General features: G+C 37.5%; 1 protein-coding gene across 11 annotated transcripts in view; it reads right to left on the bottom strand.

Moving 5' to 3' along the window:
* The window catches only part of PDE4D (phosphodiesterase 4D), a 1,626,844-nt gene that overhangs the window by 205,690 nt on the left and 1,408,389 nt on the right, over nucleotides 1–12,765 (bottom strand). For all 11 annotated transcript variants that reach the window (XM_033179631.1, XM_033179630.1, XM_033179629.1 and 8 more), the window contains 2 exons: nucleotides 6,994–7,067; nucleotides 1,854–1,903 (listed from right to left, as the gene is read on the bottom strand). In XM_033179631.1, coding sequence (XP_033035522.1) covers nucleotides 1,854–1,903; nucleotides 6,994–7,067 — 124 coding nt within the window. The remainder of the gene's footprint in view (nucleotides 1–1,853; nucleotides 1,904–6,993; nucleotides 7,068–12,765) is intronic.

Here is a 12,765-nt window from a genome sequence, read left to right on the forward strand (position 1 = left end):
AAAAGCTTCCAGGAACCAAAATAGCACTGCATTCTGCCCAAACAGCAATGTCAGTTCTTGCTTATTACAAAATTGGAGGTTGAGGGTCGTCCCTCTTGATAGGAGTCAGGTCTAGTGCCTGAAGCAGCGTGAAGACCAGCTTCCATGTGGCTTCTTTCACTAGAGGCCCAGGTACAGGTTCATAAATGTAGCCTTGTCCATACCTCAACATAGGAAAGTGCATAGAAACAGTGGGATCCAGTTCCACACCTCCAACCCAGTTTAGCCTCATTTACATTGAATTTGAATTTTGGCAGAAGAAATCAGTTACGCAAAGTATTTATTTTAGCATACAGGAATTGTTATTGTTCATCTCTCTTTCTCTTTTTTTTTTTTCTTGAGACAGTCTTACTCTGTTGCCCAGGCTGGAGTGCAGTGGCACAATCTCAGCTCACTGCAACCTCTGCCTCCTGGGTTCAAGCGATTCTCCTGCCTCAGACTCCCAAGTAGCTTGGATTACAGGTGCTCACCACTACACTAAACTTTGTATTTTTAGTAGAGATGGGGTTTCGCCATGTTGGCCAGGCTGGTCTTGAACTGCTGGCCTCAAGTGATCCACCCACCTCGGCCTCCCAAAGTGCTGGGATTACAAGCGTGAGCCACCACTCCTGGCCCTACTGTTCATTTCTTGATCAATATCAAGAACAAAACTGGTTAACCATATATGTACTATAAAATGATAATTGGAAGTCATCACCAATAATATTTTGCAAGAGAAACATGAAGAAGAGAATCAATAATTTAACATTCATTGAAATATAAGTTCCACTTGATGACATTCAGAAAAGATGACATTAACAATGACACCAGAATCAACTCTAACATGGTGTCCACAAACAGAAACAGACATCTGGACAAGATAAAGTTAAATTTCAACCAAAGTGTACTCACTAATAACTTAATAAGAGCTCCTTAGCACATTATGGGTTGGAGCTAAAGGAAGACACTTGAATCCAGTGAAGAATTGTTTTAGTTTGGAGAATATGCTAATTTTCTTCTGGTAACAATTTTAGAAAACATAGGTTTTCTTTTCCAGGCAATTATTTTAATGAATCAATTGGGGTTTCAAGAAATAGTCAAAAGAGTTCAATTTGATTTCAGGTTCAGCAAAATGAGATCATGCATTCTGTTTTTGGTTCAGTTGGGGTCAAGTCCTGTGCCTAAAACAGACTAATAGGAATTGAGATAATTTTATTTTTATGCACTTGACTTCTCTCACCTTTCCTCCTATTTTTCTTTCCCAAACATTTATAGATCCCTGTGTTTTGATCTAATTGAACTTTTTTCTGTATTGTATATTAACTTCTCTCCCCTCCCAAACTGAGTTTCTTCTCAGCTCTCTCAGTTCTTTATTGGACTACTAGAACAATGTTCCTTCCTACACACAAGTGGGATATTGATGAACCAACATGTTACTCCTTTTATTTATGCCTTAACTCTTATTAAACTAAATGATGACATATTATATCATGCTAATAACACATGTGTGGAACCAGAATGGGAAGCAACTTGAAAGTAACACCATCTCTCAAAATACAAATGCCCAGCGCAATGCTCAAATGAGTATAAGCACATAGTTAAATGGTTAAAAATAATGTACATCAGTAAAAAAATGTAAACCAGTAAAAATTTTCCAAATAACAGCTTAGACAATTTGTGAGATCAATGATAGAAATGCTAATGTAGAGAAGAAAGAATTTATTTCTTTAACATTTTCAAACTGCAGCATGAAATTGGTGTTGGTGTTATATTGACTTTTGGCAGAAATGGTTTCTTCCTAGACACATGAAGAATAAGCTCCAGATCTTTCTTACCTGTTATGGTGGCTTTGTTGATGGATGGTTGGTTGCACATGGGTGATCTTCTGACAAAGACAGAAAAATACAAAGCAGTAAATATGTGGGGCTTGTTGATTTGACCACTCTCTGAGTCATTTCAGATATAGCCTTTTACTTTAAAGAATTATTTTTAGTTTGGACATGCAAATGATTTCTTTCAGACCAGCCAGACAAGTCCCTAGGCGTTCTTTGTATTATGGCTCAGATCACACATATCCAAAAAGAAAACAGTAAAATCTCAGATCACACATATCCAAAAAGAAAACAGTAAAATTTGGGGTAAATAAAGCTGATGTAAGTATCACTGGGACATGAGAGAAGAGGAAATTCTTACTGATTTTATTGACTGAAGCCAGGGCGTACAGACTCCGAATTTGAAAAAGCAGTCAATTTATAATTGCTTTCCCTAATACAGGGTTAAGAAATTTTTATTGTTGGCATATATTCTCATGATTGCCTGTACATTATTAGAAGTGAATGACTTATTGTAAACTATCTTACAATTAGAGAAGCTATTTGAACTTTTTCCTTTCTGTTTCCTTGTATTTCCTTTCTTATATTCTTATATTTCTGATATCTTTGTTAGAGTGGTATATTAATGGCTTGTCCAAATAGATACAGTAGAGGCTTTAGAAATACTCTAAGCCAAAGGTACTTAAATAAATTCTATCTTGTATTCTCTAAGTTTTCAGATGTTTGCCAAGTTCCACAAAATGACTATAAACCCCTTGAAGTTAAAAAAAAAAAGCATGCTGTCTGATTAACTTATATTCCCTACAGAGCTTAGCACAATGCATCCAGTATTCAGTCAGTGCTTAATAAATTATGTTGAAAAGAATATCATTTATAAAGTACCCATCAACATTTTTGAAATATAACTTTATAAAGTTATTACTTGTAATTGACAGCTTTTAAAATATAATGATTTAAAAAACTTTTAGATACATTCAAAGATGTCTGATACATATATATTAGGTATATAATAATTATATATATATATTGCCTCTACCAATGGCTAACACTTAATAAACACTTCCCGTGGATCAGACATTGCAAAATAAGCACTTTAAATGAATTATCTCATTTAATCCTCATGATAAGCCTTAAGGAAGTAAGTTTCATTGTTCTCATTTTACCAATGAGAAAACCAAAACTTTGAGAATTTGAAGAACTGGTTTTAAGTAACAAAGTTGAGATTTGAACTAAACGAATGTGATCCTAGGGCCTATGCTCTGCTTTGTTGCCTTAGGTTTAGGTGTTTTGGTGGAACCTGCATGCACAGCCTCACATATGTGCTGATGGCATCAGGCTCTTCAAATATGCCTTGCTGAGACGATGAATCTCTTAGCAGGGTGGGGGAACCTTGGGGAAAGCAGCCTGGGATTTTGTAAATTCTCACTAGTTCCACTCAGCCTCTGGCTCCCTTTCATTGCTCTTAAGTTTATTGGTATCAGTTTGTGATTAAAATTTTGTGTTTGATTGAAAATCCACCAAATTTTACTTCTGAATTATTTTAGCTTTTTTAATTATAAAATAAAATGGTTAGGGGAAAAATAGGGAGAATTTAAACTTGATAAACTGAAAGGTTAATATTTTAAGCAACTGCTCTGAAATAGCTCTGGTCTATATACTAGTAATTATCTTCTTCTTTTTTAAATTAAAAAAAATTTTTTTGAGACAGGGTCTCACTCTGTTGCCCAGACTGGAGTGCAGTGGTGTGATCATAGCTCATTGTAGCTTTGAACTCCTGAGCTCTAGTGATTCCCTCTACCACCTCAGCCTCTCAAGTAGCTGGGACTACAGGTGCATGTCACCATGCTTGGCTAATTAAACTCTTTTTTTTTTAAGAGATGGGATCTTGATGTGCAGAACAGGGTGTTACCTGTTACCTTCTTGCTAAGAGTTTATCATTCAAATAATTGATATCCTGAATATTCCTTTTTAGTTCTTGCTCTGTGAAAATTTAGAAACCATTGATTTTGTCTGGGAATGGTATGAAATGAATATTTTTACACTACTCCACAGTTTTGGAAAACCAAATGGTTGACTTGTTACTGATTATCTCCTTTTACTATCAATCCTACAATTAACTGGCACTCAGGAACTTGATATCTGAACAGGTAGTAGCAAGCAGAAAATATTAATCCTGTGATACAGGGTTGCATCGATACCTCCTTTAATGACAAATGAGCCAGAACTCACTTGTGGAATAAAAAATCTCAAAGGCAAAACAAAAGCAAAAAACCCAAGGTGACAGGAACCAGTAGTGTGTTAACAAGTCAGCAATGTGTGGGCCAGCTGCGGTGGCTCATGCCTGTAATCTCAGCACTTTGGGAGGCCGAGGTGGGTGAATCACAAGGTCAGGAGATTGAGACCATCCTGGCTAACACGGTGAAACCCCGTCACTATTAAAAATACAAAAAATTAGCCAGGCGTGGTTGTGGGCGCCTGTGGTCCCAGTTACTCTGGAGGCTGAGGCAGGAAAGTGGCATGAACTCGGGAGGCAGAGCTTGCAATGAGCCAAGATCATGCCACTGCACTCCAGCCTGGGCAACAGAGTGAAGAGACTCCATCTCAAAAAAAAAAAAAAAAAAAAAAAAAGTGGCTTGTGCAAAGCAGCACGTGCCTTCCACAAAATCCAAGGATGAGCTTGGAAATGTTCTAGCGGCTCTGTGAGTGCCTAGAAGGGAAAGTTCTGATTCCTCCAGGGTCATCATGTGATGAGGCAGAGTTACAGCACTTTGTTCTCACTGAACAGAATTGAGTTTAGCCGTGTATAGATTGAATCCTACTATTCTGATACCCAAAGAAGCCGATTTGGTTTGAATCCGTAATGGAGGCACAAATTTGCATTGACCAAAAGGAAGACCACAGTGGCCTTTACTTAGAGTCTGCCAGATAATACTGTTTGGTTAGGTGTCACCCTGGGCATTCTCAAGGCAGAGAGGAAGTTCAGGCTTAAGCTATGATTTTCTGTTTTCTTCTAGCTCCTCCTTTCCATTTCGATCTATTCTGTCCCTGTATGTCCGCTGAAAACTTCTGTCTTGCAGAGAAACAGGCCTCAGATCATCTCTGGAGCCTGACTGATCAACTATTTGCCTGCCACAGATTTAAATGCTGGTACCCAGGTGACTATATATAAAGGAAGCATAAACGGAGTTTCTTGTTCACCTTTTAAAGACAAAAATCCCAGTTTCCTGGGTAAAATTCAAGACTAAAAAGTTTGGGAGTGACAACCAGTAACTTCATTTCTTCCGCAGAGCTGAGACTTTCTAAGGGGGAGGTGACTGATCTTATAAGCTACCAAATCCCCAAAGCCCAAGGGGGCCGCTGAGGTCAGTGTGATATTGTACGGCCATGTTACACGGAAAATGTGATTGGTAATGAAGGGGTACCTCAAAGCATGCCCTCAGATTTTACATGCTGAGTTACTACTTTACCCTTTCAGTGAACAGGTCTTTGCAGACTGATAAGACTCTGCATTATGCTAGGCACAGGGAATACAAATGTGAACCAACTACATTCGTACTCACTGGGAACTGACAGTGTTCAGGAGCATCCCAGTAGACAAACAGGCAACAGGAGCACAGAGAGATACATGCTAACATAGGAATCAAGTACGAGGTACAACCAGACAGAGATGGAAAGGCACGTCACTTTGATTAGGGCTTGTGAGTGTGTCTATGCTGGGTATTGTCAGGGGCAGTGCTCCAAAAGGAATTTTATTTAAGCTGCAACCCAAAGAATGAATGACAATTAGCCCAGTAGATGAGGAGAGGAAGAAGAAGATGAGAAGTGTTTGGGCTGAGAGAATAGGACTGCGAAAATTCATTATCTGGAAAAACAGAATCTAATGGGTTCCATTCCAATAACTTGCATTGTTACATTTATATTGAATTTTAAAAAATTTTCTATCACAAATACTTGAATAATGACCAGAGCTATTTTTGATAATAAAAACTGTGAATTTGGGAGGTCAATTTTATTATTATGAAACGGAAAGTTCAGATTTTTCATTGTTTTTAAGAAGTACTAACTACTATGAAATGTTATACATTTAGATAAGTTGTAGTTCCGTCCGGGCGCTGTGGCTCACGCCTGTAATCCCAGCACTTTAGGAGGCCAAGGTGGGAGGATCACAAGGTCAGGATATCGAGACGATCCTGGCTAACCCGGTGAAACCTCGCCTCTACTAAAATTACAAAAAAATGAGCCTGGTGTGGTGGTGGGTACCTGTAGTCCCAGGTACTCGGGAGGCTGAGGCAGAAGAATGCCGTGAACCCAGGGGGTGGAGCTTGCAGTGAGCCAAGATCGCACCAGTGCACTCCAGCCTGGGCGACAGAGCAAGACTCCATTAAAAAAAAAAAAAAAAGTTATACTTATATTCACTATCCTCTTAATATTGATTTAAAAGATTTTTTCCTTCTGGAAAATTATTTGAAGTTGGTATTTTAATATCTTATTTCTTATTAATAACAGATTTCTTTTTTAAAAAATGGACATTGAAATAACAGCAAACCTGTTTTCCATTTAATATTGAAAAATTACTTTTATCTGTTTAGAGTTTTTTTGCCTTTATCAAGAACCTGAAATGATAATCATTTCCCGTCTTTCAAATGCTTTCCCTGTTGTCATATAAACCACAATTCTATTAGTTGCTCCATGAATGTTGCTGATCTGAAAGTCAGTAACAGCAGGAGAATCAAAGGTCTTTGCTATGAGATGGCGCTTCTCCAAATCATCGTTGTCTTGAGAAGATGACTTTCAGCTGATCTTAAGGTGTGATGAGATTGTTCACCCACGGTTAATTTATGAAGCAAGCCAAAACTATAAAGTTACCCTGAGTGTAAATAACTGGGGAGAGGACTGATCATGCCAGGTGATTTCTGACAGATGGAATCACCATATTTATTTGTCATACTGCTTCATTTCTGATATTAGAACCATCACCACAAAGTATTTATAGAAAATTAACAGGACATCATATGACTTAGTATACACGGTTAGACAACGTGGCAACAACACAGAGAAGTCTAACATATTGCCTTGGGTTCAATCAAGTTGAGAAAACTTATATAAAAGTTCAGCAGAAAGAGGGGAAAAAAGGATATCTTACTTGCTAGGTGCTCGATCTTGCAAATTAGTTAATGCAGCAAAGTTGTTTCGTACAGTTCGCAGACTGGCCAAGACCTACAACAAGAAAGGATTCTTGAAACTTCTTGAACTAAGGCCATTTTAAATACACTTGAAAATGGTTTGTTAAGAGAAAACTTGCTATTGTTTGAAACTTAGTTTCATATACCACTAAAGAATCTTCCAACACTTAGTGAAGTTTGTAGGTATCCACATGAAATCCAGAGAGGCCAGACTGCAGGGATTTTCCAGAAATCTCTCCCTATTTTCTATGAATATGGTGACAGTAGCAGCAGTTTTCACAGTATTTCTGGGTTCCTTAGTCACCAAGACAATATTCCAGGTGATATACAGATAACGTGATTGCATTTTATGCACATTTCAAATAGTATAATACAAAATGCTAATAAATCTCACTTTAGGGATAAAAAAATTCCCTACTCCCGAATCTCTTCAAAAATTGATTAAGAATCCTATAATTTTAAGTTGGCAAGTGAAGTAAATTTTAAACTGTTTTTCTACCTTTGCTACATGGCTACTCTAGCTAGTAAGCAGATATTGCTTTCTTTTGTTAAGGTTATCTGAATTGTGCATTGTAAGAAACTCTCAGCGATGCATTTCCTATGTAAAATGCTACTGCCCTGTACATGCACAATGCTTGGCACACAGAAGATACTCAATAAAAATTGGTTGACTAAATGAATACATAGACACAACATGCCCACACACATGACAAGGCAGGACCAATAGGCATCACTATCTCTAACAGTCACTTTTTCTAATTCCATTTGGAACTAGAAAGTAGCCAACGGACTGGAAGTGAGCCTAGGGGAAGGTTCCAAGAGCCTTATCTCCTTCTTCCCTCCTCTCTTTTTCCTGAAATGGGCAAGTTTCCCCAGGGTCAAATCCATATTAGATGGGATTATAGGTGATTTGGGTGACAGCTAGAGTGCTAAGTTTATGTAAAACACAGATTCCAAATGTCTGAGTAGGTATTATGTTACAACCCAGACTGTCTGGCTCTGTTATGTAGTAAATGTGTGAACTTGGACTAGATATGCAACCTCTTTGTACCTCAGCTTCCTAACCTGGAAAACTGGAATGGTGATACCTACCTCGTAGAATTGTGAGGAGTATATGGAATGACAGGTTTGGTGCCAAGAACAGTGCCTGGCAAACAGAAAGCATTCAGCCAATATTAGCCCATGATGGCAGCGTTACTTTTGACTTAATGACTTGGCATGCACATGGGAAATTTACTTAATGCTTAGCATTGGTAATTCAAGAGTCCAATTTTTTAATTGCTCCAAGGGTTCCAGAGTTGTTTTCAGAAATTTTTCATATGGCACAGACCTAGACTAAAATCAGTCTAATTTTTTTTTCTAAGACAAAAATGTCCCAGACTGTTTTGTTGTTGTTGTTTCTGTTTATGAAATTGACATTCATTTGTATCAGTCAATGGAGAGCTGTGTACACTTTGGGACAGTGACGTACAGCATTTTCCCCTAAAGGAGTTAATGCTGCTTCCTAAGAAGCCAACCGTGATTAACTCAGTCACTGGAAAAACCTGGCTCATTATCTCATATAAACAACCCACGGCTCTGAAAGGTCACGCTGCCTATGATGGAGTATTCAAATAGCCAACTGCTGACATCAGACCACGATGTCTTTCATTAGGCATGAAATCTTGAATGATGCAGAAGTAAATCGGATAAATGATCCACTGTCATTAAATCATGCAGGCTTAATTTATGTTTTAAGAAGTGAATATCAAACACACTAATGAAGACTTTAAGATATAATCGTTGCACCAGTTAATTGATCCCTTTCCTAGGCAAAATGTTTAACTCCAGAATTCTGAGAGTTTTATTCTGATACATAATAGTTAAGTTCATTGCAGTTGACAGCTGGGTAAATAGGCATAGAGCTGCAGGCAACTTATTTTCTATGGCCATTTGAAAGGAAACATCAGTCACGAAAAGAAAAATTTCTGTAGAGGAATTTTTGCCTCTGTTATAATACACATCTAATTTAATAAATAATCTAATTTAATATTATTTTGTCTTGGTTTTTAGTTTAAAATTTATTTTTGTATAATTTATATCTTGAAATGCTTCAGAATTTAAACAAAAGAATACAAAGCAAAAAGTCTCCCCTTCAATGATTGAGATAAAAATCAAAACTATTGTTATTTCTGACAAGAGGTAATAGAAACAGATTAACCTGGGGAGGGACATTCAGGGGACATTATAATACTGATACTGTTCTATTTCCTAAACTGTTCATTTTAGTATTATTCTTTATATTTTACATAATTACCAGCTATATTCTCTTATATACATGAAATACTTCAAAATAAAAAGTGAAAAAAGAAATCTGTCTTCCAGTCTCTCCTTCAGACATTCAGTTGCCTGGCCACTAGCAATCAACTTTTAGGTTTTCTATCTTAAAGTTGATTTTTGACAAACACCGTTGCAATAAATAACCTTGTAGAGAAGTTATTTCCTATGCATGCCAGTATTAGATTATTTATTGTGTGTGTGGGTTTATTTATTTATTTATCTTTTGCAGTAGGATAAACAGTATTTTATAAATTTTATGTTTAGTGTTAACTATTATCTTCTACGGTATGACATGTATGCTATTTATTGGCAGCAGTGTAAATAACATTTCTAGACAAATCTTATAAGGGGGTGTTGTCTTGGGCCTCGCTGACTGACGCTTGGTGTCGTCATCACTGTTATCACTGTGTTAGTCTTTTAAGCTTTCACTTTCATTGCAGGGCACGAAGACGGAGCATCTGTTACTGTAGGCTGTGGGGAGAACTATAAACCGTTTTACTGAAGTCCCTAAATTAAAATTTCATTGATCTTTGCTTTGTTCAGGGCAGCCCTCACTTCCCCTGAATCCGACTCTTTAAGAACTGTAGTAAAAGCTTTAATGCTCCTTTTACAATTGTCCTTTCTTCTTAATGTTTGCTAACCAAAAAGGTCCCTGAGGTTTCTTCCACAGAGCTCACTGGTTAGAAAATTAAGGTCATTTCTTTCTCTTCTGCCCCACCAAGCAAAAGTATAGCCAGTAAATGTCAAAAAATACATTGGGAATCATGAGAAATATATATTCCTTAGGAAAGAAATACTGGTAGTTTTACAGAAAAATTTTAGACAAAGATGGTTCATGTATGAGCCCATGGGGAAGGATTCAATGTTATTTACATACACTACTCTCGGATCTTCTTAGGTGCTCCTAAACATTTATTAAACAGTAGGAATCACTGAAAATGGCAGGAAAATGCAGTTATCATTTAACACTTAAACAGCTGAACATTATAGCCTAAAAAAAAGAGGAAAATAAATGGTTTTGAGGATTGTTTTTCGTAACCATATACACTTGCTAACACTAGATGGCGGTAAAACACAGACCATGAGGTGGAGGTGCCACTGGCGGTGGAGGCAGCGGCAACCCTCACTGGAAGAGATTCATCACTTCGGTCTTACCTCCGGAAAAAGCCGGAGTCAAGTTACGCTTATTTACAAAATAGAAAGGTCATTTTTATGAAAAGAAAATCTCTTTCCAAGTTATGTTTTGTTTAAACCGCATGAAATTGCTGGTTTGTACACCAGAAAACGTTGATAGACAATTTTATACGGTTCGATCGTAAAAAGAACTTAGATGTCCAGAAGATAGTAGCTGTAATTTAAACTAATTAAGGCTAAAGGAAAGCTAAAAAGTTAGCACCAAATGAAACGAGGTGACTATCTTCTTTCACAGCCTGGCAGGGAGGGCCTAGCACAGTCTGCAAGCTTGGGGATGGTGATGAGGCCACAAGATTGTTGCTGCTGGGTGAAGTGGCTGAGGGACAGGCAGGAATATGAGAATATTAGTTATATTTTATTACCAACGAAATAGTAATATTCTATAGCATTAATAACTACTGCATTTTTTATCCTAGAAGTCTCCCAGGTGCTGTACTTTAGTTAGAGTAAAGATTAAAAGATGTAGTAGTTGTTCCTACCCTATATTTTTTTTGAGACGGAGTTTTGCTCTTGTGCCCCAGGATGGAGTGCAATGGCGCGATCTCGGCTCACCGCAACCTCTGCCTCCCGGGTTCAAGTTATTCTCCTGCCTCTGTATTTTCAAATCAGGAATATCTCCTTAGTCTGAATGATATGAGGGTTTCTCCAGGGATCCAGCATAATGCTTGGGTTTCCCTGTTTTCTCCTTCATCAGAGTCTACTTCATTTAACATTACACACTTCCACATGAGAATTCTAGTCAACTTAGAGTTTTACTACAGGGTAGTCGTGTCACAAATCCTGGGATCACTGAGTCCGGAGGCAGCTGACTGCAGAGAAGGGTTTCCTACAGTTTATCAGCATTGTGCCTCCTTAGTGCTCCTTGGCCCCCAAGAACTCTGGCCAAGAAAAAACGGTCAGTTGCTGAGTGCACTCCAGTGGGATTCCTCTCTAGCCTTCGTGCCTAAGGAAACACCCACACCAAAAGATTTCAAAACAAACACAAGAGAATACTTTAACAATTGAAATAAAAAAAATTTAAAGCTGTCACTTTCTCTGAGGACCAAAGGGATTCTGAGCTTATAAGGGAAAGCACAAGAAATCAGAGATGGAAAAGAGTTTAGGTTAAACACCAGCAAGAATTTCTAGCCCTGACAGTGTTTTAGACAACGGGATAGACTGTGGAGAGATACTATAGGATCCTTTCTGAAAATTACATCTATCCAAGATGTTTCAGGCTTTAGCCTGGCCAAAAATGTTCAATATATCTTTGCATGGCTTCCTAAATTCTCCTCTATTTTAGGATTTTATTCTTTTCACGTCAAAGGAAACCATGATTTGGAAAGATCAGGGAGGGATCCTTTTGTGTTTTGGAGATGGACTCAGGCATAAAGAAATGAGTTCTCAAGAAGAGGCAGAAGATGAGATGGATTTGAGAGAGGATCTTTGAGCACTTTCGACAGGGGAGGGCCATTTTTAGGAGCCATAGGAAAGAAAATAGGCACAGAAAAATAAATCTAAAGGGTATGAAGGAAAGTGTCAGTAGCAGTTATTTTGGGGTTTGGAATTTTAGAAAAGTTTCCTTTTCTTTTTCTTATTATTTTTCTAAACTTTTTATGCAAAAAGTTTTTGTTTCGTGTTTTTGTTTTGTTTTGTTTGTTTGTTTGTTTTGAGAAGCATAGCTTTGTCATTAGAATTTAGTGTAAAATTCCAATCTTCAAAGCATGCTAGGAAAAGAAGATAATTCTTTGGCCTACTTGGCTAAATATTTTTCTGAGTGACTTTTCTAAAATCAGTTGTTTTCTGTCCTTTGGTGAAAGCAATTATGGTATATCAGGACAAATTAGATTTATCACTTCAAGTGACATAAATATCTTATGTTTTTAGTTTTAAATAGTTAACGCTAAAATAGTGCTTACCATTAAGTGGTAAGTGTTCTACTTTATATTAAAGAAAATTTGAGGAGTTAGTGATTGGGTCAGCAAAATACGCCAATCATGTCCAACAGGGTTTAAGAGAAGGCCACTCAAACGTACTCGCTGGGACTTCTCTCTTACCCACCAGGGTTTAACAGTTTTTTTGTTTTGTTTTGCTTTTAATTCTAGTGGGGCTTTCCAGGTCTTATACTCCAGTAAAAGGCCATTTGTGAAAAACCATGATGAAGCCACTAAAAAAAAAAAAAAAAAAATCAGCAGCCTCTCGAGTAATGACCACTCTCTACAAGGTATTGTGAGTCACTT

This window comes from Trachypithecus francoisi, unplaced genomic scaffold (assembly GCF_009764315.1).
Source record: "Trachypithecus francoisi isolate TF-2019V2 unplaced genomic scaffold, Tfra_2.0 Lachesis_group2, whole genome shotgun sequence".
In the NCBI taxonomy this organism is placed as follows: domain Eukaryota; kingdom Metazoa; phylum Chordata; class Mammalia; order Primates; family Cercopithecidae; genus Trachypithecus; species Trachypithecus francoisi.